The sequence below is a fragment of the Aureobasidium pullulans genome (assembly GCF_000721785.1).
Source record: "Aureobasidium pullulans EXF-150 unplaced genomic scaffold scaffold_40, whole genome shotgun sequence".
NCBI lineage: Eukaryota > Fungi > Ascomycota > Dothideomycetes > Dothideales > Saccotheciaceae > Aureobasidium > Aureobasidium pullulans.
The window spans coordinates 40,413-63,328 of record NW_021941060.1 but is presented as its reverse complement, the minus strand read 5'-3'; the positions used below and the strand labels follow the sequence as shown (position 1 = coordinate 63,328).

General features: G+C 51.5%; 11 protein-coding genes across 11 annotated transcripts; 3 read left to right on the top strand and 8 right to left on the bottom strand.

Moving 5' to 3' along the window:
• Positions 1-693: 693 nt before the first annotated feature.
• M438DRAFT_360162 (uncharacterized protein) lies at positions 694-3,601 on the bottom strand (the record flags this gene model as incomplete). The annotated part of the gene is made up of 3 exons (XM_029907409.1): positions 694-3,112; positions 3,162-3,377; positions 3,426-3,601. 3 exons carry the CDS (start codon positions 3,599-3,601, stop codon positions 694-696), a joined length of 2,811 nt encoding a protein of 936 aa, XP_029755027.1.
• A 1,568-nt stretch (positions 3,602-5,169) lies between these two features.
• Positions 5,170-5,448, bottom strand: M438DRAFT_252671 (uncharacterized protein; the record flags this gene model as incomplete). The annotated part of the gene is made up of 1 exon (XM_029899664.1): positions 5,170-5,448. A coding segment is annotated over one exon (279 nt), but the record flags the coding sequence as incomplete, so codon positions are not given.
• A 29-nt stretch (positions 5,449-5,477) lies between these two features.
• M438DRAFT_284942 (uncharacterized protein) lies at positions 5,478-5,819 on the bottom strand (the record flags this gene model as incomplete). The annotated part of the gene is made up of 1 exon (XM_029901491.1): positions 5,478-5,819. A coding segment is annotated over one exon (342 nt), but the record flags the coding sequence as incomplete, so codon positions are not given.
• Positions 5,820-5,880: 61 nt separating this feature from the next.
• Positions 5,881-6,943, top strand: M438DRAFT_400930 (aldolase; the record flags this gene model as incomplete). The annotated part of the gene is made up of 2 exons (XM_029909495.1): positions 5,881-5,967; positions 6,015-6,943. The coding sequence occupies 2 exons, from the start codon at positions 5,881-5,883 to the stop codon at positions 6,873-6,875; spliced, it is 948 nt and encodes a 315-aa protein (XP_029755024.1). The 3' UTR covers positions 6,876-6,943.
• A 304-nt stretch (positions 6,944-7,247) lies between these two features.
• Positions 7,248-7,934, bottom strand: M438DRAFT_409943 (uncharacterized protein; the record flags this gene model as incomplete). The annotated part of the gene is made up of 2 exons (XM_029910052.1): positions 7,762-7,934; positions 7,248-7,711 (listed from the first exon to the last, which is right to left on the bottom strand). Coding segments are annotated over exons 1-2 (567 nt in total), but the record flags the coding sequence as incomplete, so codon positions are not given.
• A 546-nt stretch (positions 7,935-8,480) lies between these two features.
• M438DRAFT_329202 (oxidoreductase) lies at positions 8,481-9,627 on the bottom strand. The gene is made up of 2 exons (XM_029903239.1): positions 8,818-9,627; positions 8,481-8,765 (listed from the first exon to the last, which is right to left on the bottom strand). The coding sequence occupies exons 1-2, from the start codon at positions 9,512-9,514 to the stop codon at positions 8,548-8,550; spliced, it is 915 nt and encodes a 304-aa protein (XP_029755022.1). The 5' UTR covers positions 9,515-9,627; the 3' UTR covers positions 8,481-8,547.
• Positions 9,628-10,632: 1,005 nt separating this feature from the next.
• On the top strand, positions 10,633-11,673 carry M438DRAFT_329199 (uncharacterized protein; the record flags this gene model as incomplete). The annotated part of the gene is made up of 4 exons (XM_029903238.1): positions 10,633-10,818; positions 10,874-11,002; positions 11,050-11,165; positions 11,214-11,673. 4 exons carry the CDS (start codon positions 10,633-10,635, stop codon positions 11,581-11,583), a joined length of 801 nt encoding a protein of 266 aa, XP_029755021.1. The 3' UTR covers positions 11,584-11,673.
• Positions 11,674-12,877: 1,204 nt separating this feature from the next.
• On the bottom strand, positions 12,878-16,073 carry M438DRAFT_167623 (uncharacterized protein). The gene is made up of 2 exons (XM_029899097.1): positions 16,027-16,073; positions 12,878-15,968 (listed from the first exon to the last, which is right to left on the bottom strand). The coding sequence occupies exon 2, from the start codon at positions 15,934-15,936 to the stop codon at positions 12,913-12,915; it is 3,024 nt and encodes a 1,007-aa protein (XP_029755020.1). The 5' UTR covers positions 15,937-15,968; positions 16,027-16,073; the 3' UTR covers positions 12,878-12,912.
• A 655-nt stretch (positions 16,074-16,728) lies between these two features.
• M438DRAFT_284902 (uncharacterized protein) lies at positions 16,729-17,709 on the bottom strand (the record flags this gene model as incomplete). Its single annotated transcript, XM_029901487.1, has 1 exon — positions 16,729-17,709. The coding sequence occupies one exon, from the start codon at positions 17,707-17,709 to the stop codon at positions 16,729-16,731; it is 981 nt and encodes a 326-aa protein (XP_029755019.1).
• A 252-nt stretch (positions 17,710-17,961) lies between these two features.
• M438DRAFT_284937 (nucleolar protein 10) lies at positions 17,962-20,281 on the top strand (the record flags this gene model as incomplete). Its single annotated transcript, XM_029901490.1, has 2 exons — positions 17,962-18,178; positions 18,240-20,281. The coding sequence occupies 2 exons, from the start codon at positions 17,962-17,964 to the stop codon at positions 20,279-20,281; spliced, it is 2,259 nt and encodes a 752-aa protein (XP_029755018.1).
• Positions 20,282-20,592: 311 nt separating this feature from the next.
• M438DRAFT_284860 (putative P450 monooxygenase) lies at positions 20,593-22,353 on the bottom strand (the record flags this gene model as incomplete). Its single annotated transcript, XM_029901485.1, has 5 exons — positions 20,593-21,021; positions 21,080-21,420; positions 21,489-21,695; positions 21,739-22,108; positions 22,180-22,353. 5 exons carry the CDS (start codon positions 22,351-22,353, stop codon positions 20,593-20,595), a joined length of 1,521 nt encoding a protein of 506 aa, XP_029755017.1.
• Between the last annotated feature and the right edge of the window lie 563 nt (positions 22,354-22,916).

The window sequence follows — 22,916 nt, the reverse complement described above, 5'->3', positions numbered from 1 at the left end:
ATCCTTCGACAGCCAAACATCCTCGCTGACTTTTCGCTAAGCATCCTGTTGCAATCGTACGAAAGTATCAGGTCAGAACCACAATTTCGCTTTGAACTTTGTTGTCCTCCATCCATTGGTGTGCCTCGACGAGCTAGTCAGACTTGAGGGTGTTTGCCAATGCATATCTTTGATCACTGCTTTACGACTAGTTCTCAGTGTCAAGTCTGTTGATTGTCTTGGTTTGTTCTGGCTGGCACAATGACCCTGGCATAATCGCGTCCGCCGTCACAGAACTTGAGAAGCAGGTATCAAACCTTACTACTGAGCTACCGAACTGTTTGTTACGACTCCCAATTCGAAATCGCTATACAGACTCAATTGGTGCTTGTGAACAGGTGATTGGTATTAAAGGCTGTGTGCTGGACGCTGTCCGGAGCTAAAAGATACAAGGCTGCGAAGACCATGGAAGCCATCATCTGGTTGAGAAGACATCTTTATATTGCGAATCGACACTAAATAAGACAAATGTTCACTCTGGAAGCAAGTTCAGGTACTAGAAAACAAATGTCGAGTCCTGATTACAATTTACAAGCACAAGCAGCTTGACTCGGGATTGTAATTTCGATTGCACTTTGCCATCTCTGAGTCGGAGCCATTGCTCTCATACTTCGTTGGTGGACCTCCTGCTGGTTGTACTCCCATATGCTTTGGCTACTTCTTCGATGGCCAGCCCTCACCGTCCATTGACAGGAATAATGGCACCTGAGTTGCACCCAATGGTCGACCATCAATCCTGTTCGCAGCATAAAGATAGACATCAGCAGCAGCTTGACCTGATCTTGGAACAGCGACGAATACAGAATAAGTCACGCTCGGACGATATCTCGTAGATCTAGAGACAGCAGTACAGGTAAGCGCACCCGTGGAATCCGTGACTGAGCATTGAAGCGGGCTCCAGGACGTTGGATAGCTCTCCAGGTAATCCTGAGTCAGAGTAGCCAGCTGCACTGAATCTGAACGGAAACCGGTGATCTCGTAGCTAAGAATGTTGTTACTGCTGCCCAGATAGAGATGTCCGGAGGTCTCGTTGAAGGTGTAGCCTAATGCTGGAGGTTGTCTGCGGCCAGTGTACACGGTTGCGTATTCATTCTTTCCGTCTTGTCTGGACTCCAGCGCCCGGTTCTTAAAGGCAGGGCTCAGAGGTCCAATGAAGACACGGGAGCCGCTGCGAATGGCGTCTTGAGTCGAGGTGGGTACACTGCTAGGTTCACTCAGTGTCGTACTAGAAATGGCGGATGAGGCATGGGAAGAAGTTGTCGAGCCAAGATCCGTAGATATGCTGCTTGAAGCAGTCGCGGTGGAAATCCCAGTGCTAGTTGTGTTCATCGAGGTCTCCGTTGCAGCTGAAGAGGTGGTGGTGACAGAGGATGAGACACCAGATGTGGTGGCAGTCGAGAATCCATCTGACGAAGTAGTACCATTGATGAATAGCGAGCTGCTGCTACTGCTTGACAAAGTGCCATTCACGGCTCCTGTCGTGATTGGAATGACAGGACCACTAGGCACTGTGATGCTTGGGAAGGCGGTACTTGATCCATTCGACGCGGTGATCGATGAAGACAAGATGGAAGAAGTCGAGGAATTGAAAGCAGGAACAGACGCTGTGGGATCCAAAGACAAGGAAGTAATGGTTGCGTTGCCGTAAGGTGCTCCGCCTGTCGAAGCACTTGACGAGAAACCGCTTGACGGTCCGCTACTTTCTGAAGCTGAGATCGCGCTGGTACTGCTGTTGGTAAGGATCTGAGACGAAGACAATACGCTGGTAGATGCAGGCGTCGTGGGACCGATTAAGGTAGTGCTGCTGGTTACATTGCCATAAGGAGCTCCGCTTGGAGAGATGCCTGACGAAAACCCACTTGAAGTTGCTGTGGCGATGTTCGAGCTGCTGTTGGTCGTGATAGAAGTCAAAGAGGACACGACGGTTATAGAAGGTGCAGTGGGATTGAAGGGCCTAGTGCTGCTTGTGCCATTACCGTATGGACCTCCGCTTGTGATGGCGCTCGAAGAGAAACCGCTCGACGCTGCAGTTGTGGTGGAATTATCAGGGCTTGTACCAACGATGGTAGTGCTGTTAACGGGCTTAGCGGTGGAGATACCAGTCGGGGCGACTCCGGTGGGACCAACAGGGCGCGTAGTGGTTGTACCGTTGCCGTAAGGAGCACCACTTGTGGTAGATGAGGAAATACCGCTTGACGGACCTGTCCCCATAGGACCAGTAATCACTGACGAGGGCAACACGCCACTGGTTGTGCTATTGACGAGGACGACCGAGCTGGATGAAATTCCTGTACCCATAGGGACAGTGGGGCCAGCTGAAGCAGTGCTGCTTGTACCATTACCATATGGTGCTCCGCTAGAGGCAATGCTTGAGGAGAGACCATTAGAAGCTTGCGTACCTGCCGGATTTGTTGTGTTAAAGGAAGCACTGCTGGTGGTGTTCACCGGAGAATAGGTCGAGAAGGAGCTATGCGTCGGCAGAGTCGAAGTAGGACCGATCAAGACCCCACTGGTTCCGTTACTGTAAGTTGTACTGGGCACACCAGTTGTAGATAAGGTGCCGTTGGCGAGAACGCTACTCGAAGTGAGAATGGTGGTGCTGTTTGCGGTGGCTGTTGGGAATGAATTGGCAACAGTGCCACTTCTAGTGTTGTTGGATGACGTTCCACTGGTAATACTAGAATAGAATGCGCTCGATACACCGCTGCTGATTACAGTACTGCTGTTGACAGAAACACTTGAGACGCTGCTGACAGACAACGAGGCCGTCGAGGTCGTACTGGTATTGTTGGTTCCAGTGGTCATAGCGGACGTGGAAGAAGATCGGTTAGTCGAAGGGTCTGAGGCGGATGAGGTTGTCTCTGAGGAAGTTGTAACCTTGAGAGAGCCAGACGAGGTGCTCGTGGAAAGTGACGTGGATGAGGAGCGCGAAGACGACCTGGAGGAAGAGCGCGAAGAGGTCTTCGAGGAGGTGCTAGACAAACTCGTAGTCACAGACTTTCCTTGGATACAGTCGCAAAGTCCCAGCAGATCGGCTACAGAAAACTTCTCAAAAGGAGACGAAGCTCTAGGGCTAATCTTATGGTCAGCTTTGTAAACAAGGCACAAAATATACTACTGACACTCTCGTGTAGAAGGAACAGAAGTTCCGAGCTTCGGTGAACTCGCTCGAGAGTTCGGCTCTACAATCGGAGCGGGCACTTCTCTTTGCGAGTAGACTCAAACCATCGATAGCGGGCACAGATCTCTTATTGTTCGTGGCATGGGTGCCGATGCAATAGCAAACTGCGGTGACCTCAGAAGGCAACAACTCAATGAAGGGAGATCTGGAGCGAGTTCTATATCCAAGTCAGACATGTCCCTGCAAGGGATGTTTGGTGTCTTACGCTGACAGCCACCAGTTACAGAAGTATTCTTTGTGCTTGACTGTATGGCGAAAGGTTTCAATGTTGCTTGCGGAGCATCCGTTGCCGGCTCTTCCAATGAGTGAAGGGGAAGCTGAAGCCTCAGCTATGAGCACGATGGAGAAAAGAATGACAGAAAAGATTTTGAAAGATCCCATGGCTGCTGTTGAGTAACGATCGTGATGAAATGATGGTGTTACGGTTGATGAGTGCAGTACGTCGAGGCAGACATCCACATTATATACCTTTCGCTCAAATCCCTATCTCATAGTAGACCGTTTCCACGAGCCTGCATATTCGCGTCAAGCAAGAAGACGGAGAGAGCGAAAACGGTTTTCTCAGCCAACAAAAGGCGCAACGTGCTACTGCGGAGCTGACGTGAAGTCGCGTTGAGCTGAGTTTCAATGCAGTTGCCAAAGCAGATCGAGGGGCAGAAAGCAGGAGATACTCCAGGCAGCCTCTTAGCCGTTTGTTCATGGGTCTAGAAACGCGCAACGCACAGTATAAACTGCTACACATCCACAGCTAGGGCATAGAGATGTTCTAGTCAGATCGTAGACGCAGCAATCCAAGAGTATGTACGATAATCAGGTATCAAGAAGCTGCGTTGACAGACACGAGTTTGTTTCGGATGAGTGGTGCAAAGTTGATGGCGTGGTGGAAACATGGTCTGTGATTACTGTGGCTCCATTGTCATACCTGGTCCGCGGCTCGACGATGATTGGCACGTACGAGCACGAATGCATATGCAAAGACTTGATCGTCTGCATCTCGAAGGCTTGTATGCAGCTATCCCAGGATCGTCCCGTGGGGGAATCAATCTGGCTGTGAATATGCCTCGTCCCCCAAGTATGGCAGGGGCTGGGAACTGCACGATGCAGGACCCGAGAAGCGCCGACACACAAACTTGGACCTTGCAGCATGGTGCATATCTGGGTCTCAATATTCGCGTTGCGAACATACCGTTCATCTCATGATCTGTGTCGGACTACTGATTCTCAGGATTGCAGTGTTGATGAATTTGAGTAGCTACTGTAGCAATTATTGACACTGTCACACTCGACCCAGCATGTGATGCATGGTTCAGGTATAGAGATAGACTGGGCGGTCGCGGGTCAACTGCTTACACGTTAGGTCCCAAGTATGCATGCGGTTTTGTCGTCAGAATGCGCGTGAGTTTGGTTGAGATGCAGAAGTACCTTAGAAAAACTTTAAACTCAAGGCTTGTCAAAAGTCGATGTGTTCTGGGGTGCTTAAGTTGCATCTGCAGCGCGAGTGGTGTTAGGGTTGTGACGTGCTTGCTGCAGGTGGCTTGCTTAGCTTGGCACCTGCTCATATATCCTACCTATGCAAGACTCGGGTTCCTGCGTCGAACAGACAACCCATGCAACCTGGTAGCGTAATCCAGCTTGTTCAGTGCAAGAAAGGAGCTGATAAAAAGGAGAGTTAGTAGAAAGCTGTGGACCAGATTTAGAGCATATCGCAAAACTTCGGACGACTAGCTGTTCCGGAGATGAGACCGCAGACGACAAGCAGAGTAACTTTCGAACCCAAAGGGCGCTAGGGGAGACTGCCTGACTGGAAGATCAGCCTCGGAGAAGATAGTCGACGAATAGAACGCCATGATGTTGATACCCGAGAATTGCTGAGCAATCACAATGACCGAAGACGAAACCGTGGCTCGGCGGATCCTAGGAACAGTGAACGGCTCCATCACTCTTTTCGACAGCGACTTTCCCTTGAAGTCTTCGGATTCTGCCATCAACTGACAGTGGGCGTAGAACAATTCGCGAGCTGAGATGAGCTCCGTGTTTCTGATACGGCAAAATGCTTTGAAGGCTTGCTGATACCTTCCTTTCTTCATAAGCCAACGAGGACTTTCCGGACAGAGCCAGATGAGAACGAGCAGAGGCATTGCTGGCACAAACGCTGCAGAAAGTTGGAAACACCATGCCAATCGGCCAACATCCATGAAGATCAGATTGGTGCTGAAACCCAACAATATTCCAAAGGCTACCCAGAGCTGGAAGCTGGTCACGATACCACCACGAATGTTTGCGGGTGATCCTCAGCGCTGTACATGGGAATGGTCGAGATCTTGATGCCCATACCAAGTCCCATGAACAGTCTGCAAATCATGAGATCCACCCAGTCTTGCGTGAACCCTTGAGCAAGAACTGGGAAAACCACGAAGAGTCCGGTGATGAAAATAGTTCCTCGACGTCCGAAGAAGTTGTTGACGGGATCTGCAGCCCATACACTAAGTAGACCGAAAAGGGACGGCGCGGAATTAATGACTCCGATCAGCCAAGGTTGATCAGCGATACCGAATTCTTCTAGAAATAACAAGTTAGCTCCATTAGCACCAGTGTTGTCCTAGCCTCTACATTTTAAGGTTAGCCTTCGTGTTTTTGGTGATCATCACGAGAATCAACAGATGTACCACCCCGAGAACGAGAGGATGGTGCTGGAAGTTTGCAAAGAGCTCAAGAACCAAGGCTGGAAGGCGGCATATACTCGCATCGTGAGTCAAGATATCGTGGGTCTCAAGAATCCGGCTGACATTGTCAGGCTGTCAACATGCGCAAAGACAATATCGGCAACATCAAAGGTCGAACTCTGCTGCAGGTCTATCCCAACGAGGCCTACGACACGCAAGCCGTTCTTGACTCGGCTCGTGCGTATGCCAAAGAGTTCGAACGCGTTGGTATTTCTCAGTTCAGATACTGCATCAAGATCCCCTCCACTGGTCCAGCACTCAACGCATGTCCGACATTGGAGAAGGAAGGTATTGCTACTCCCGGTACTGCTCTGTTTGGTCTCTCTCAACCTATCGCTTGTAGTCAAGCTGGTTGCTTGTACATCAGCCCCTACTTCAACGAGGTCAAGGCCCATGACGACCTGAAGCTGTGGCCGAATGTCGAAGACCCTGCTACCCAGCACACCATGTCTGCTCGTACCCTGCAGATCCTCGAAACATACGCACGTCTGTACAAGGAGACGGGCAAAGACCAGCCTCTGCTCAAGCAAGCTAGCTTCATCACAGCAAAGGAAGCCATGGCTGCAGGAGAGCATGGTTGCCACAGTGCTACCATTTCTCCCCAAGTCTTGGATGAATTGTCCAAGCTTACCTACGATGGATCCAAGCAGCCTGGTGAAGGGAGGCCCAAGCCTTCGAATGCATACGCTGGCTACAAGACACCCGCGCGTCTTGCCGAAGTGTCCAAGGTGGACCCTCTTGCTGCAGCTGAGATCGATGCAAAGATTGCATGTACCGATATTAACTACCTCGCCAATGACGGTGAAGAGTTGCAGAAAGCCATCAAAGCCGATCCAGTAACATCTCAGAGACTCGATGACGCTCTCAAGCTCTTCACCAGCGGATTGTTGGAGAGCAAGGCCAAGATCGAGGAGTGGTTCGAGCAAGTATAGGTCGTCTGGGAACCAGGGTCGTAACCATTTCCTGCCTTACGTAGTATTCTCGATATACAAGATAGACCTCTCCATTATGCAACCATTTTCATGTCTTACAGTGTTGAAGTTGAAGTCTCAAGAAATCGGTTTGTCGAGTAAGTTAATTATCGGCTGTAGGTTGACGAGGGCAAAAAGTTGTATTGCTGAACGCCTGTATCATGGGGTCCCACACGCTAGGGCTTGCCGTTCTCTCCACTGGTACTGACTTGTAAGGGTACATGGAGACTGAATGCCGAGACATTGACCGTGGGTGACGGTGCAGAGTTGAGTCAGGTACGAAATGAGCAGGAGTAAACCCTGGCTCGGGCAACAAAGCCATATTTAGACTACTGAAGCCAACATCCAGGCTTGGGGTAGGAATGGCAGCTTGCGACGGGACGAGGGACTGCTGCCAGTCTTCGACCTGCATTGTGTACCTCTCCCTTGACGACGGGATGGCTACAGGAACCTCAATGATTTCTGACTGCAGTTCAGCAAGCTCTTCAGCCGTCAAGGTCTCCAATTCACCCAAGTAATCGTTTGTCGATTGAACAGCGTTCTCTTCCAATCGTAGTTGTGTATTCGGCTGTTCAGCTGCTTCTTGGGCGTTGGCCAGCAGGTCCAAACATTGTCTCCATTCGCGAACTTCGAGAACCAGCGCATCTCTTTCAGCTTCCAGACTCTCTATGACAGCTTGCAATTCGTCGAGTCGTCTCTGTTGTGTCTCGTGGTGTTTCAGGCTTTCTTCTACTGGTATGCTTGGATAATTTGGTCTCTTTGACATCAGAAAGAGTGGGCAGCCTTCTGGCAAGCGCCTGTAGCCATACATTAGTGATGGCAGCCTCCGATTCTTGTCATGACTTGCCAAAAGGTTGTCGCTAAAAGCTTCGCGGCGTTCTTTCTCGAGGACTCGGTGCTTTGCTCGGTCCTCCGCGGTCCATACTCGAATCCTCTTTTTGTGTCTTCCATCAGCGCCTTCTGATCCGACAGAGCCTCCAGAAGGCGGACTGTCCATTGTCACAATGGCACGAGCTTGCAAGGTATTGATGATTATCTGTTCATAAGCTGTAGAAATAAGAAAAGGTGAGGGGTTGTCATAGGAAGATGAAACAACTCCGACGGGGCTCGTTTGTCTTCCCCGCTCTCCACCTCGGGAGCCGTTGAAACTCAAAATGTGGTGGAGCGGAACTCTTGCCGATCAGAAAATCAAAAAGCGTTCCTCTTTCACCCTTGCCTTGTTTCTTGATCGACAAGGGCGTGCCTTCGAGTGCAATATCACCATGAAGGGAAAACCACAACCACCCCCAGCTTTCTTGAGTCGTACCGTACTGCTCTTTTTGCAAGTCGGATTGGCGTTCATCCTCGCTCGCTTGGTGCTCTATACCTACACTGCTTCCAATCCTGAAGACCGCGAAGTATCATCATGGTTCATCGCAAAATTTGTGCTGGTGGTGGCATTCATTCTGTGCCTTTGCTTCCAGTCTCTCTCATGACCGACAGGGGAGACATTCAAGGTCAGCTTTGATTCAAGAGTGGAACGATATTACCGACACGGAGCTTCGTGAAAGTACATGGAGCAAAAGAGACCTGTTATCCAACGCTATTTGCCTAGTTGCAGTACAGATGAGCGTTACAGCCTCATTGTCTTACATCAAAGATTATCCCATGCGCCTTCAGCAGTCTCAAGCTTCCAGTTACCACCATCGAACGGCCACCCGACGAGACCAACGCTGAGATATGCCGTCTCTTCGATCTTCTGGGCCTGATTCTTGAGTTCATTCACATCCCAATTTGCCCACAGGAACTTCCCCCTCAAGAAACGTGCTTCAGGGCTTGCAAGCCAGACGATAAAGCTCGCAGGAAGTGAAACTACACAGACTCGTCAACACAATCCACCCAAGTCGAGCTTTGTTCAACTCACCATCATCCGAAAAGCCAATGGCATCAATACCGCCTGCTTCCCTGTTCATTGCAGTGTCCACGATACCGGGCTGAAGATGAAAAACGGACATCTCAGGGTTTGCAAAGGCAAGAGAATCCCAAAGTCGACATATCGCCAGCTTGCCAATACTGTAGGCAGAGAATCCGGGGCTAAAGTTGACGTGCGCAGCGGACGAGTTAATCTCGACGACGGTCGCATTGGGACTCGCATGCCTGAGGAAAGCCTGGGCGACAAACAACGAACCCGAAATGTTGGTATGGATGGCGTCCATGAACTTATCGCTGTTCACATGTTCGATCGATTCTAGAGGCCCAACGACAGCAGCGCCGCTGACCAAGATGTCAACCTTGTCGTCTCCGAGGAATTTGGTGAATGTGGCATCGACTTCGCTCTTCTTGGTGACATCGGTAGGGAAGATGAAGACCTTGGAACCATCGTGCTCGCGCTCGATAGAAGCCTTGATATCGAGGAGAGGCTGTTCTCTACGTCCGAGAAGGGCGATACGTGATGATCCAGCTTGAGCGAAGTAGCGTGCTGTCTCTGCGCCGATGCCACTGCCACCTCCCGTTATGATGACAGTCTTGCCTTTGGCAGACAGCTCAGGGCGCAAAGGCGACAGAGAAGAATAAGTGGTGGAGTGCCAGGTCGTGGTCGGTGATGGGAAGGGAGTTGCCATGATTGATGTTTATCGTGCAGAATAGTACGTTTGATGCCAAAGTGATGGTAGAAGGCATTGGTTCAGAGCAGGCTTCCTCCTACCTTTTATAAGCCGAACTTACAGTTTAGGCGCTCCCGTGAGATATATTCATGTCAGCCTTGAAGCAGCCCTCAAGCAAGTCAGGCAATGTTTTGCAAAACCTCTGATGCCGGCGGGATGTTACAATTTGTCCTCTACAATTTGTCCCGCCCGGGGATTGCATCGCCAAGAGTTGTTCAGGAGGCTGACAAATGCGACCACATTCGACATCACGATATATTCTACTTCTTGGAGTTACACTTTGTACACTCCAAGAATTCGAGAATGCCGGACGATTTTGTGGTGCAAGCCACACTGCGGTGTGAGCAATGCAACAAGCCATTCAATAAACGTGAGTTTTCATACATGATGGCCTCCGAAAACGCCCAGGCCGAGCTTGTATGGTAACCTGACAGCGGTATCTTGCAGAAAGCACTTTGAAGAGACATGGATACTATTGTCGTTCTCGTAGAATTGGTCGTTGTAGTCGTAGCCGGTCTTGCGTCGCTTGTGCAAGAGGAAAAGCACGCTGCGACAATGGCCAGCCCTCGTGTTCGAGATGCGCAACAAAGACTTTGCAGTGTCACTATCCTATCAGCTCATCCGATCCTACCGGTCTGACATCAGTCGCGATACATGGAATGGAACCTCCAAGCTCTTCTCTCGCTCAAGATCGCCCGGTAGAAGGCGGAAATGCCCACGTGACTTTGGACAGTGCAACTACCACATTAACGCCAGCCTTCATAAGCCCCGAGAGGCAGATGCTCGACTGGAACGACCTGAACTTCGCGCAGGATTTCGGTTGGGCAGATCCATCGCTTGATCTTGACCATTTACTGATCGAACAGAGCAACATGACAACTGATCAAAATTCGATACGGCATATCGGACCCGGTACCCCTGCACAGCGGGAAGTTGCTTTTCACAACATATCAATACCGACGTCTCCATCAACATACACTCTACGGTCTCTTGTGCTCAGACCAGACCGGGACCCTGGACAACAACGAATAGCAAATCTTGCTCTTTCCACATTGAAATCATATCCATTGATGATCATGCACCACAAAACTTTTCCACCCTTCATACATGCGCAGTCAATGTTATTGCACAGCAACAACGATAATATGGAGCCACTCGCCAATTGTCTCAGTCTGATGTACATGATCGGCGGCAACCTACGAGGAAGCAGAAAGTTGTTCTGGAAGAACGTGAGTATGGAGTGTGAACGGTTGCGTGAAGAGGTATGTAAGATCAAAGTCATGCGAGCGATATAGTAGGCTTATATCGGAGACACAGCACGCAAAGTTGAATGCATGGGAGTTACTCGCTTCCATGCAAGCTCTTTCTATCTATCTCCTGGTCAGACTGCAAGAAGGAGAAACAGACTATAACAACTATGATTACTTGATGCTCACCACAGTCATTGTAGATAAGCTCTGCATACCCGACTGAACTTTACTGACGTTGCACAGGTTATCTCAAAGGTGTTTGCTAGAACTGAATCGGGGTGCGATGTTGAAACGGCATGTTCGAGCCACAATCTGGAGATGAACTGGAAAGCTTGGGTTTTTCTAGAATCAAGAAGGAGGTCAGATCGTCTACCCCCTTTACAGCTATTCAAGACTGACATTCAAAGATTGGCTGTGATCTACCGAGTCGTCGACATGCTTGTCTACTTCGAGCCAGCGGGTATGTGTGGCTTGCAAAAAGACCTCATCATCGCTCCACTACCGGCCAAGAAGCAGCTTTGGGAGGCGGATAACAAGATTTTGTGGGAAGAGCAAGGCAAGCGAGACAGTGCAATCCAGGACAGTTTTGCGCTAGCCGCAAATGGCGAGCTCGTCAAGTTGGATCAAGGACAGTTGTATTGTAGTAATGGAGAGCTACGGTACCGGCTATCAACCAACAACTCCCCAGCCTCATCTGCAACGAACTGGGAGTATTGGTGTTCAGGGATGGACGGACTAGGCGGACTTGTCATGCTTGCAGCATCATTGATAGTCTAACTCTGTATGAAAAGAGGGTGGAAAAAGAGTGAGTTCGAGCTGTTGCGTTGTATGACCACAAGAATATAGACGGTCGACGATCATCCAGCGACACCAAAAGTCAACCACAAAAGCAATCAGAGCGCACTGTTAATGCAAACCACATGGAAAAAGTATGCAACCATTCCCACAGCACTGAGCACCGCAAATGAGATTGCTATCTTGGAAACGTCAGCACAGTCTCGATCAAAGATTACAGACAAGCATTGACATACCTTGATATAGTGAGAACCCAGATGAGCAGCATCGTTGAAAATCATAATTCCGAGTCCAAGCAATAGAAGTCCGATACTGAGATTCAATAGGAACACAGGGGTACACCACACGAGCAATGACCGCCAGCAAAGCACCCAGCTTGGTTGTGGCGGACAGGTTTTGGTTCGAGCGCCAGTAAGTTTACAAATGCGTTCGTCTTTGTCTTCGCACGAATTTATCCGACTTAGTGCGATGTTCTGTTGCACCGCGGTACAGATAGACAGCAGGGCGTAGAGTAGAGACCCGTGCCAACAGACTATGGTGCCTATGGGGAATTCTTCGACGCTCCTCCAGCCTATACAGGTGGTTACTGTTGCTGCAATTAGAGCCCCCTAAATGAGCTATTAGTATGTATCGCCGGGCTGCGTTATGAAGGTTTTCTCTTACTGCCAGTCCGACAAAGTTTAGCTCGCCAAGTCTGTCGGCTCTCCAAGCGTCGATGAGGGTTTTGCGTTCTGAGCCTGACTTCGATAGGAAGTGCAACAACTTCGCCGTCGAAAGCGAAAGATTTAGGCTTTCAAGTTTGGGATGTCCGGGATTTGGTTGACAATAGGAATCGAAATTTGACGAGATCAAAGCCAATTGTCTCAACAACTTTTCACCAAACACTTGATTGTAGAGCAACACTTCAGCGATTAGCTAGCCCGCAACAACTATGAATGACTATGAAATCCCCATGAATAGGATCATGTCATTTGCTCGAAGTCAAAAAGCCAGGGTCTCCCGCGCGGGATCAGATAAGATGCGGAGATCCTCTACCGGATCAGGCCCACACTTCCGGCATTTCAAATCTCAAAGATAAGACAAAAACGCGATGGAACTACAGGCTTCAATTAAAAAAGTGGAAAGAACACTTTGGGCAGTTGAGAAAGCAAACAGTATCATTAACAGCATCAACAGCATCGAAAACATTACAAACACCCCTAACAAGAACAAAGATCCTAAATCAAAGAAACAGCCCATGAAGATATACGAAAAGCACCTACCATTACCATTAACCCTCTCTCTCTCAATCTCTTCTGTTCAGATAAACCTTTACATGCCCATGAAAGCACCAAAGATACCACAAACAACAGCCATACCACCGACGAACATACCAGGCTTGGTTGCAGCACCAGTGAAGACTGCAAGACTGGGAGAGCTGGTTCCGCTGGCGGAGGAAGAAGTCTTTGTCGAACAAGTTGCGCAAGAGCCGGAAGAGCCGGAAGAGCCGGCGTTGCTGTTGATTGCGACGTAGCCGTTGGTTCCGGGTCCGGCGTTGGGTGCACCGGCACTGGGTGCGCCGGCGCTGGGCGAAGAACCGGGACCTTGAGATCCAGGAGCTTGGGCGCCGGGAACTTGCGAGCCAGATGCCTGAGGCACCGTGACAACGGCGGTAGCGACACCTGTGGATCCACCGACTGCGACATTTCCGTTGGTGACAGGGATGACGGTGCTAGCGGCAGGGCAGGTTGTAGTGGTGGTGTAGAGCTTTCCACTGCTGGAATAGATGATGACGGATACGACGGGCACGTTCGAGCCGGAAGACGGCATGGAGACAGTGTTGACTGCATTTTGACCAACGACAGTGACAGCGGAGTTGGAATTTGAGCCAGAGCCGGTTCCGGGCATTCCGTTGGAAGAGCCGCTTGCGATAGCACCAGTAGCGGCGGCGGAAGCGGGACAAACGGTAGTGTAAGCGACCACAACACTGGTCAACGAGGTGACTCTATCCCTGGCAGGGCAATCTGTGACAGTAGGGGGGCAGCCGATGATGGTCTGGACGGAAGTGCTGTAAAGTGTTGAAGTGACGAGGCCAGTCGCAGCGGCGCCGTTGTTGGCGAAAGTGGCAGTAGTGAGGTAGGTCAGCTTTTCAGAAGCCGGGCAGTTCAGGACAGTCGAAGGGCAGGCCGTGACAGTGAATACGGAAGTGGTGAGTTGTCCGCCAGCAGCAGCGCCTGCGGCTCCAGTAATGGCCGGGTTGCCAGCAACGACTGAGCTCCCGGGAAGTCCGCCGATTGCGTTTCCGGTAGTGACGGGAAGAGACAAAGATGGAATGGCATCGGCACCACACGCGACACCAGCTCTAGCATCAACAACACTGGACTCGAACAGAGCAAAAGTGACGCCGAGGTCTTCGCGTTCTGAATCAAGATCGACGCAGCTGTAGAAAGTGCATGTGGCGGTGCTTTCATCGAACGAGGTACCCTTGCAGTTGACATCTGTGGAGCAAACAGACAAGCAATCGGCGAAAGTCTGACCTTGTCTCTTCATCAGATTGAGTCCAACGTTGAGAGTGACTCCCATGTATATGGTGTTGTACTGGATGCCGAAAGTGACACCGTTGACAGTCGTGGCAGTCGGGAGAGCAGGCGACGAAGAGGTTGAGGTGGCGCTGGATCTGGAAGCTGATGATGAGCTGGATGCGCGTTGAGTCGAGGCGACAGATGAGAGTTCGGACAAAATTGATGATGGAAGATTGCTAATGATGCTCGAGATCACGCTTGAGGGCAGGCTGGAAAATACTGATGTAGGGTTTGCAGTGGGAAGAACGTCTGTGGGCAAGATGCTCGTAGGCAGCGAGCTCAAAATACTAGAAATGACCGATGACGGAAGTTCAGTCAGGATTCCCGAGGGCAGAGCAGTTGAGAAGACAGGGGTAGGGAGAACCGAGGAGGACTGAGCAGTCAAGACGTTTGTAGGAAGGGCTGAGATGATACTGGAAACGACGCCGGAGGGCAGGCCACTCAAGATGCTCGAGATATCTGCGGGCACATTCGTGGGAATGACCTCAGTGGGCAGGGCACTGAGAATGCTCGAAACCACGCCGCTGGGCAGATCAGATGTAGGAAGACCTGTCAAGATGCTCGAGATCAAGCTCGGAAGAGCAGTCGTGAAGACGGGCGTGGGAAGAATCGAGGAGGACTGAGCAGTCAAGATGTTCGTGGGAAGGTTTCCAAGGATGCTGGAGATGACGGGAATTGGCAGCTCGGTCAATATTCCTGTAGGAATGACACTGGGCACGTCACCAAGTATACTCGAGACCAGCGATGTAGGAAGATTGCCCAACACGCTCGAAATCACATTGGTGGGCAGTTCGGTCAAGATTCCTGAGGGAATCACTCCGGAAGGAATCACCCCTGAGGGAATCACTCCGGTGGGCAAATCACCAAGCACGCTCGAAATCACCGCAGTCGGCAGATCACCGAGAATGCTTGACACTACCACTGAGGGCAGTTCGGTCAATATTCCTGTAGGGATTGAGCTGGGCACGTCACCGAGAATGCTTGAAACCAGCGATGTGGGCAGATCTCCGAGAACGCTCGAGATTACGTTTGACGGCAACAAGGTCAAGATAGCTGTCGGCAATTGGGACGTCAGACCCGTGGGCAGATTGATAGGCAGATCTCCGAGAACGCTGGAAATTATCGATGTAGGCAGAGGGTCCAAAGCGCTCGAGATTGCTCCAGAGATATCGGTGGGCAATGCGCCGTCGGAGGCAAGACCAGTCAGAGTTGCAATGACTTCCGAGACGATGCTAGAAGGCACAACATTTGTGGGAAGGCCAGCCACGACGGACTCAATGCTTGAGATGATAGCACCTGCGTCTGTGGCTTGGGCTGGCAGTTCGGATGCAATAGTTCCGACAAGGGAGGTGGCGGCATCTGGCAGACCAGTGACGATGGATTCGGCGTCAGAGGCGACGCTGGTGGCGATGGAAACGATGTCGGAAGGAGCAGCGCCCACGATAGAACCAATTCCAGAGGCAGCATCAGTCGGCAAGACACTGTTGACGATAGACACAATGTCAGAGGTAGCGGCGCCCACGATAGAGCCAGCATCAGTCGGCAAAACGCTGGTGACACCAAGGATGTCGGTGGGAGTTGCAACAACAGCGGGGAGAGTGGGAGTCGGGTCGTCCAAAAGCCCAGTGGCAACAGAGACGACATCGGAGACAATGGGGGTAGACAGAATTGGGCCGACGATGGTGGAAACGACGGGAAGATTGAGCTGAGCATCAGCGACTCCAATGTACTGCACGCCGGCAGCTCCAAGAGCCAGAATCAACGAGTTGACCATGATTAAAGAGAGTGATTAAGGAACGACGACTCCTGGTGGGTTGGTAAATGAATGAATGACTGGATGAGAATGAGAAGGAGGGAGACTTACGAGCAAGGCTTCTTATATGCCTGCCTTTGCCATGGGCGAGGACATGAGCAGCAGGAGAGAGATGTTCAAGGCCGGACATGAGCGGAGATGAACTGGTATAGGGAATCCCAGCGTCTGCGGAGGTTTTCAGGAGACGCATGTTCGGTCCGCCCAATGGCAGTAGTGAACGTTGTGTGTGGTTGCAGCAAAACAGTGTGTCGTGAGTCTGGACGGAGAAGGAGAGACTGTCACAGCCACTGAGTCGTTCGCATGGGAAGAAGGCGTGCATGCACAAGCATCATCGAAATTGCAGTTCAGGAGCTTGACAAACGTTAGAGCAGCAGATGTTCTCGACGCTTGGGCAAGAAAGCGCTTTGACAATTTCCGAAGGTGTCCGGAATATCGACGCTCTTGCATGGTGTTGGTCTGGGCTGCGAGCAGAAGTGGCTGCCGTGCTTCTGCGGCGAAAGACGATGAATGATGGCTTCATGAAGTCGATGTTGTGTCATGACCGACCATCTCCGGACTCGACGGGAAAACTCCTGCATACCGTTGGGCTTTCCGGCGTGCTTGCATGGCTTGGTTTTCTTGGCTTTCGAAACACCACGTCGACATCACGGCAAAATGACAAAGAAGATGGGCTTAATTTGATTTGATAGAAATATAATCCGGTCAACATCTGTTTGACCGACACAGAATGCGATAGGGGAGCAGTTGCGGGACTCAGGTAGGGTAGTGATTGTCTGGCTTGGCAGAGTCGAGTCTTGCCATCAGGTCATGGTATGCTTGGCGCATGTGCTGTATTTCGGCATCTTGTCGTTGCAGTCTTTCCTGTAGCACGCTATTCTCTTGTTCCAGTGATTCGACTCGGAGGATTGGGTCCAGCATGTGCGGAGTCGTTGGCGGAGGTACGTGGATAGGAGAAGTGTAGATGGAGTTGTAAGGCTGACTTCGCGTCATGGAAGCTTGGTCGTTCATGGCATCCTGGTAAAGAGGTGGCGGAGATGCATCAGAGTCGTTGATCGGAGGCAGTCCGTGAGGCTCGTCGGGTACAGGACTGTCAAGAGGTTGTGCTGCGGCGGCATCGGCGGCAAGTTTGGCGGCCAACCTCTTTCCCGACAGCTTGTATGGGCGATTCTGGTAGAGCGGGTGGCCTTTGGGGTAGCGACGCTTGAGATGGGGATTCATTTCACGGGCAATGTTGTACACTCGGTCTCTTCCTATAATGTCGTGTTCGGGATACTTGTGGCGCAGATACGTGTACAGCTCGGAGCGTTGCATCTTCACGACGGCTTCGTCCTGATACTCTTCTTCGAGCAAGTGCCTGATTTTGTTTTGCAGGTCCTCCTCGTTTGTCTCTGGTCGAATGCGCTTGTGTAGGCCGAGCTTCTTCCTCGTCTCCATGACGGTCCGGACGTTGACGACATGGCCGGCTTCGTTGAGGAGCTTGCAGATGTCGCCATCCGTCTGGTGAGGACCACGGAATAGTCTGGTCAACTCTTGTTGCAGAGCAGCCTTGTCCAGGTGAGAGCGTTTGGAGATGCCCCATGTCTTGAGGTTGCGTTCGAGGGTGCGCTTTTGACAGACGACGTTGTGTTCATGCTTGAGTTTGGCGATGACTTGAAGCACCTTCAGACCATCGTTGACGATCCAGTGTCGGATGTCGTCTTTGCGTGCTTCGAGACCAGCGACGGGTCGGGGCATGTTGACATGTGGGAATGTGGAGTTCTGGCGGAAGGAGGTACATCTGGCGAAGATGGTGCGACCGGTTGGCGGATTGCGAGTCGCGAGTTCGCCGAGGCTTCCACTTCCTTGGCTTCCTCCTTGCAGACGATGCGGCTCTGCGGGGAAGCCCTGACTCGGCAGCACGGCCCGAAACAATCTGGGGTCGGCGACTTTTGGAAAAAAAATGTCAGCGGCAACTCTGCCATCAACAAGAACATCACCAACGACAGGATGAAGTTGTCAAATCCTTCGGCCGTGCCCGTCTACACAATCTCGGGCTCAGCGACAGCTCGCCCTCTCCCGGAATGGCTCGCGCGACAGAGAAAGCGCAGTCTGAAGCAAGACCCGGAGTGGGCAAACAGAGTCGAGCTGCTGCAAGACTTTGAGTTCGAAGAGGCCTCGCAGTGTGTGAGGGTCAGTGACGACGGTGAATGGGTCATGAGCACAGGTAGGTGCTTCCTGGGAGACGGTGGAGAGTGATCAACGAAGAAGGAACTCACACCAGGCAGGAACATACAAGCCGCAGCAACACGTCCACTACCTTCCGCATCTGTCGCTCTCGTACGCGCGCCACACCGACTCGCTCAACCAGACCTTCCTCCTCCTCTCGTCCGACTACTCCAAGTCGCTGCATCTGCAGACGGACCGCACCCTCGAGTTCCACACGCCTGGTGGCATGCACTACCGCACACGTATCCCCCGCTACGGTCGCGACCTCAAGTACAACAAGCGCGCCGCCGAAGCCTTGATCCCGGCCTCCGGAGTCAATCAGGATGGAATGGGAGAAGTCTACCGCCTCAACTTGGAGCTGGGAAGGTACATGAAGGGCTACGAGGTCGATGTTGGAGGCGACGACTGGACAAGCTCGGGCGCAGGCGCTCTGCAGGGCGGCATCAACACGGGCTGCGTCAACACGGCCGCCATCGCCGAAGACTCACACAACCTCCTCGCTTTCGGTACTTCGATTGGCACCGTCGAATTCTGGGACTCACGTTCGCGCAGTCGCGTTGGCCTCCTCCAATCTCCCACACAATCCCAAGACCAGCGCCCGCAAGTCACCGCCCTCGAATTCCACCGCTCCGGCCTCAACCTGGCAACCGGCGACTCTGACGGCATCGTCCACGTCTACGACCTCCGTTCTCCCATGCCCCTCCTCACAAAAGACCAAGGCTACGGCTACGCCATCCAAACCCTCAAGTACATGTCGCCTACCTCGACCCAAGTCCAATCCGAGAAGCTCATGTCGGCCGACAAGCGAATCATCAAGATCTGGGAGGCCAGCAACGGCAATCCTTGGACCAGTGTCGAACCCGCCGTCGACCTCAACCATGTCGAATGGTGCAAGGACAGTGGTATGCTTCTCACCGCAAACGAAGGTCGCCAACAACACTCCTTCTTCATCCCTCAGCTCGGCCCTGCTCCCAAGTGGTGCTCTTTCCTGGACAACCTCGTCGAAGAAATGGCCGAAGATGCCCAAGACCCGTCAGCCTTCAACGCAGGCGCTCAAGAGACTGGCGCTGTCTACGACAACTACAAGTTCTTGTCAACTCAACAACTCCGCGAACTCAACCTCGACCACCTCGTCGGCACCACCTCCCTTCTCCGCCCCTACATGCACGGTTACTTTGTCGCCCAGAAGCTTTACGAACAGGCCCGCCTCATCAGCAACCCCGACATGTTCGAAGAACAACGCGCAAAGTCGATTGCCGAGAAGATCAACAAGGAGCGCGAGTCTCGCATCCGTGGAAACAAGCAAGCAAAGGTCAAGGTCAACAGGAGATTGGCGGAAAAGATGGCAGCAAGAGAAGAAGCAAACGAGCGTCGCAAGGCCAGACGTGTCTTGCGCCAAGGTGGAGACGACCCTCAACCACAGGCAGGAGGAGAAGAGGAGGAGGAAGATGCAGACAAGCCGGCCAGAGGTGTTCTCGGCGACGACCGTTTCGCTTCTCTCTTCCAGGACGAGGACTTCGAGATCGACGAGCAATCCCGCGAATTCGCCCTGCACAACCCTTCGACAGTACCAGTTGCAAAGGATGCCGAACGCAAGCGTGGTCTCACCGCTGTCGAAGAAGAAGCCAACCAGTCGGTTCACGGCTCATCAGACTCGGAATCAGAAAGCGACGTCGACGATGCCGCAGCAGAGAGACAACAACGTGGTGTCCAACGCCGTAATGACCGCGGCGATGACAACACTGTCGACAAGAACCGCATCTCGTCGACCAACTACCGCAAGTCCGGCCACAAGCCGAAACAACCGCAAATGTCCGTCTCATCCTCACAACCCAAGAACAAGAACGCGAATGCCAACCGCCGCGACCGCTCCTTTGGCACTCTCGCCCAAGGTCTCAGGGATCAACCCAAGAGCAGTATCAGACAAGGTGGTGTCGTTGGAGAAAAGGAGGTCACTTTCGCCCCGCAAAAGGTCACGAAGAAGCCTCAGAGGCGGAGAGACGACTTTGGTGGTGGTGATGTCGATGATGGTACTGGAAGAAAGATTCCCAGAGGCAAAGAGAGGAGAAGTGCCAGTGGAAATGTGTTTAGAGGCATGTAAGGTGTGTTTTGATCTGCATCAGCATTATGTTTCCGGGAGATTTGTCAATATACCCCTATTTTTCCCTCACTCATGCTCTCGATCAGTGCCTCTGAGTGGTGTAGATTCTTTCCCAATGCCTTCGCACTTGTTCCCCCCACTCCAACAAATGGCTTCTCTGCCTCGATCGTTCTCTTCTATGGTTTCCTAGCTCCAGATTGTACCACCGTCGAACACGCCAAAGCTGGTATTTAGAAAGATCGCGCTTTCCCCATGCTCTACGTAATATACTATCCAAGGGGACATCAGAGAGCCAAAAACCTCAATCGCACTCATCTCCTCGGTCGTACCGCAATCTGCACAGTATTGTCAGGCAAGGAAGCAGTTCCAATATCCCTGTTCTCTGGGCGTGGGCCTTTGATCTCCACTTCATAATTCAACACGACATGCGCCAACATCAACTTCATTTCTTGAGAAGCGAAGAATCGGCCAGGACAAGCATGACGTCCATGACCAAAAACCAGGAACGTGTCACTAGTCGTTGTCAAGTCCGGCGTGCTTTGACTTGGTCGAGAACCGTCCGGACCATGATGATACACTTGGTTCGCAAATCGTGATTGCGAGAATCGGAAAGCGTCGTACACTTCAGGTCGTTCGTAGAAAGTAGCGTCCCGGTGGATTGCGTCAATAGGAGTTGCGACCTGTACTCCGAAAGGAATGTGTATCTTTCCATCGAGATCCAACCCACACGGATTCGTTATCTGCATGTTCCTGCTTTTAGTAATCAAATTCCCGACCAGAACGAGCATATGGGCTCACGATTCTATTTGTACCAATCAAGCCGAAACTTCGGAGTCGCATGGATTCCTTGATCGCAGAGTCGGTACGGACCAGGGCGTCAATGCCTTCTTTGTTCCAGACACCTCCATGAGCGGCTAGTGTGCGTTCGCATTCTTCTCGAAGACCACCAACGAACCTGGTAGTCTCTGGAGAGGTATATAGATCGAGAATGGCGTTGGTGATGGAGATACTCGTCGTGTGAATGGCTGCCATGTTTAAGCGTAGAAGACGGCGACACAGCATCACAGGATCTAGCTCTACTGCATCACCACGTTTGATGCAATCTTCTATAAGCCATTGGAGAGCGTCGTTCTGGGAGACTTGGTCAGGTCATTGGTCCTAAGACTCTCCTTTAAGGCAAGGTTACCTACTGGCTGAGGGTTTCCACTGAAAGCACCATGAGCAGCTTTCAAGCGGGTTTCGATCAGGGGCACTGCAATCGCTTTACAATATTCGAGTTGCCTGGACGCCGGGTAGGTCGCGAACGGCGAGATCATTGGGCGTAGCCAGGCTGGAGCCAGATTGATTAACGCGGCAGCAGCAAAGATGTTCTGAGTATACCTCCGGGAATGCTCGAGAAAATTTGGATTACGACCTTGGCTTATTAGCGAGTTTTCCATCAATGTGTTTTCTTCCACACCTACAGAGATCAGCTCCGCAGAAGACGCGGTTAGCACCTCGGCTCACGATCTTCATACACGAGGTGTATAGAGGAACGGACTTGTATTGTCCCGAACCCCACTGCTCGAGGAACCCAAGTGTCAATTCATCAGCTATGTCTGCCGTCAAGCACTTGAGATGTCTATTCAATTGGCGTTTGACAAGGTCCACATGGACAGGATTCCGAACGATATATTCATCTCCTGTGTATCTCGCGGCTGTGTTGTGTTCGGCGACCAGTGGTAGGCTGACATCGAGATCAGACCTCGTTATTATATCTTTCATGTACGAGGGCGGTAGTATGAGGACCGGGTCACCGTTGAATTGCGGGATAGCGAAGGGCGTAAGCTTTTTCGTAAATTACGCGAACCGGTCAGATGAGTTTACCCATTGCTGAAGGTGATTGATAGTGTGCCCACCATACGATAGCCCTCGTATAAAAGGTAGCGAGACCTCGAAATGGAGGACACTTTGCTGCATGATCGTTGTGACCACCTCTTTGGGCGAGAGTCTGCCCATTTCTGAGACTCCCAAAAGTGATGCCGTCTCTGAATCAATGGTCTTGGAGATGCCGGAAAGAGTAGATAGAACATGATGAGGACGAGTCCAACGAGCAAGAGATACATGATGGGTGCTGATGGAGTGCTATGATGAGTCCTCTGTGGTTGAGAGCAGCTTCAGGACCTTGACACCGTACTTATAAGACTCCAAGAGAAGGCGCTACTATCTTTGATAATATGATTACGGAAGAGAATGGTCTCCGGAGCAATTGTCTGGGATCACATGTCAATTTCGTGTTTCAGGGGACTGATAGAGGTCGTCGTGCTCATCTTACCTTCTCTAAAACCGTTCAAGCCCAGAGTTTGAGCTCCGCTATCTGACCAAGGGATTCGTATGGCCTCTTTGCAAGGACTCCATTGAAAGTACTAACGACCTGGAGCCCGGCGTATATCGTAAGGACATGGTCGCTTGAATATCCTTTGCGTTACAACGGCCGTAAGGGGAAGCCTCAAGAGACCGACCAACTACGGTCCTATCACATCCATCCCCACCATCGTCTAGAAAACCCTCTAAGCCAACACCTTCGTGAACGTGAAGAAGTCTTGACGCATCACCTGATGTACCCGATATACTGGGCCCCAACATGATCAAACTT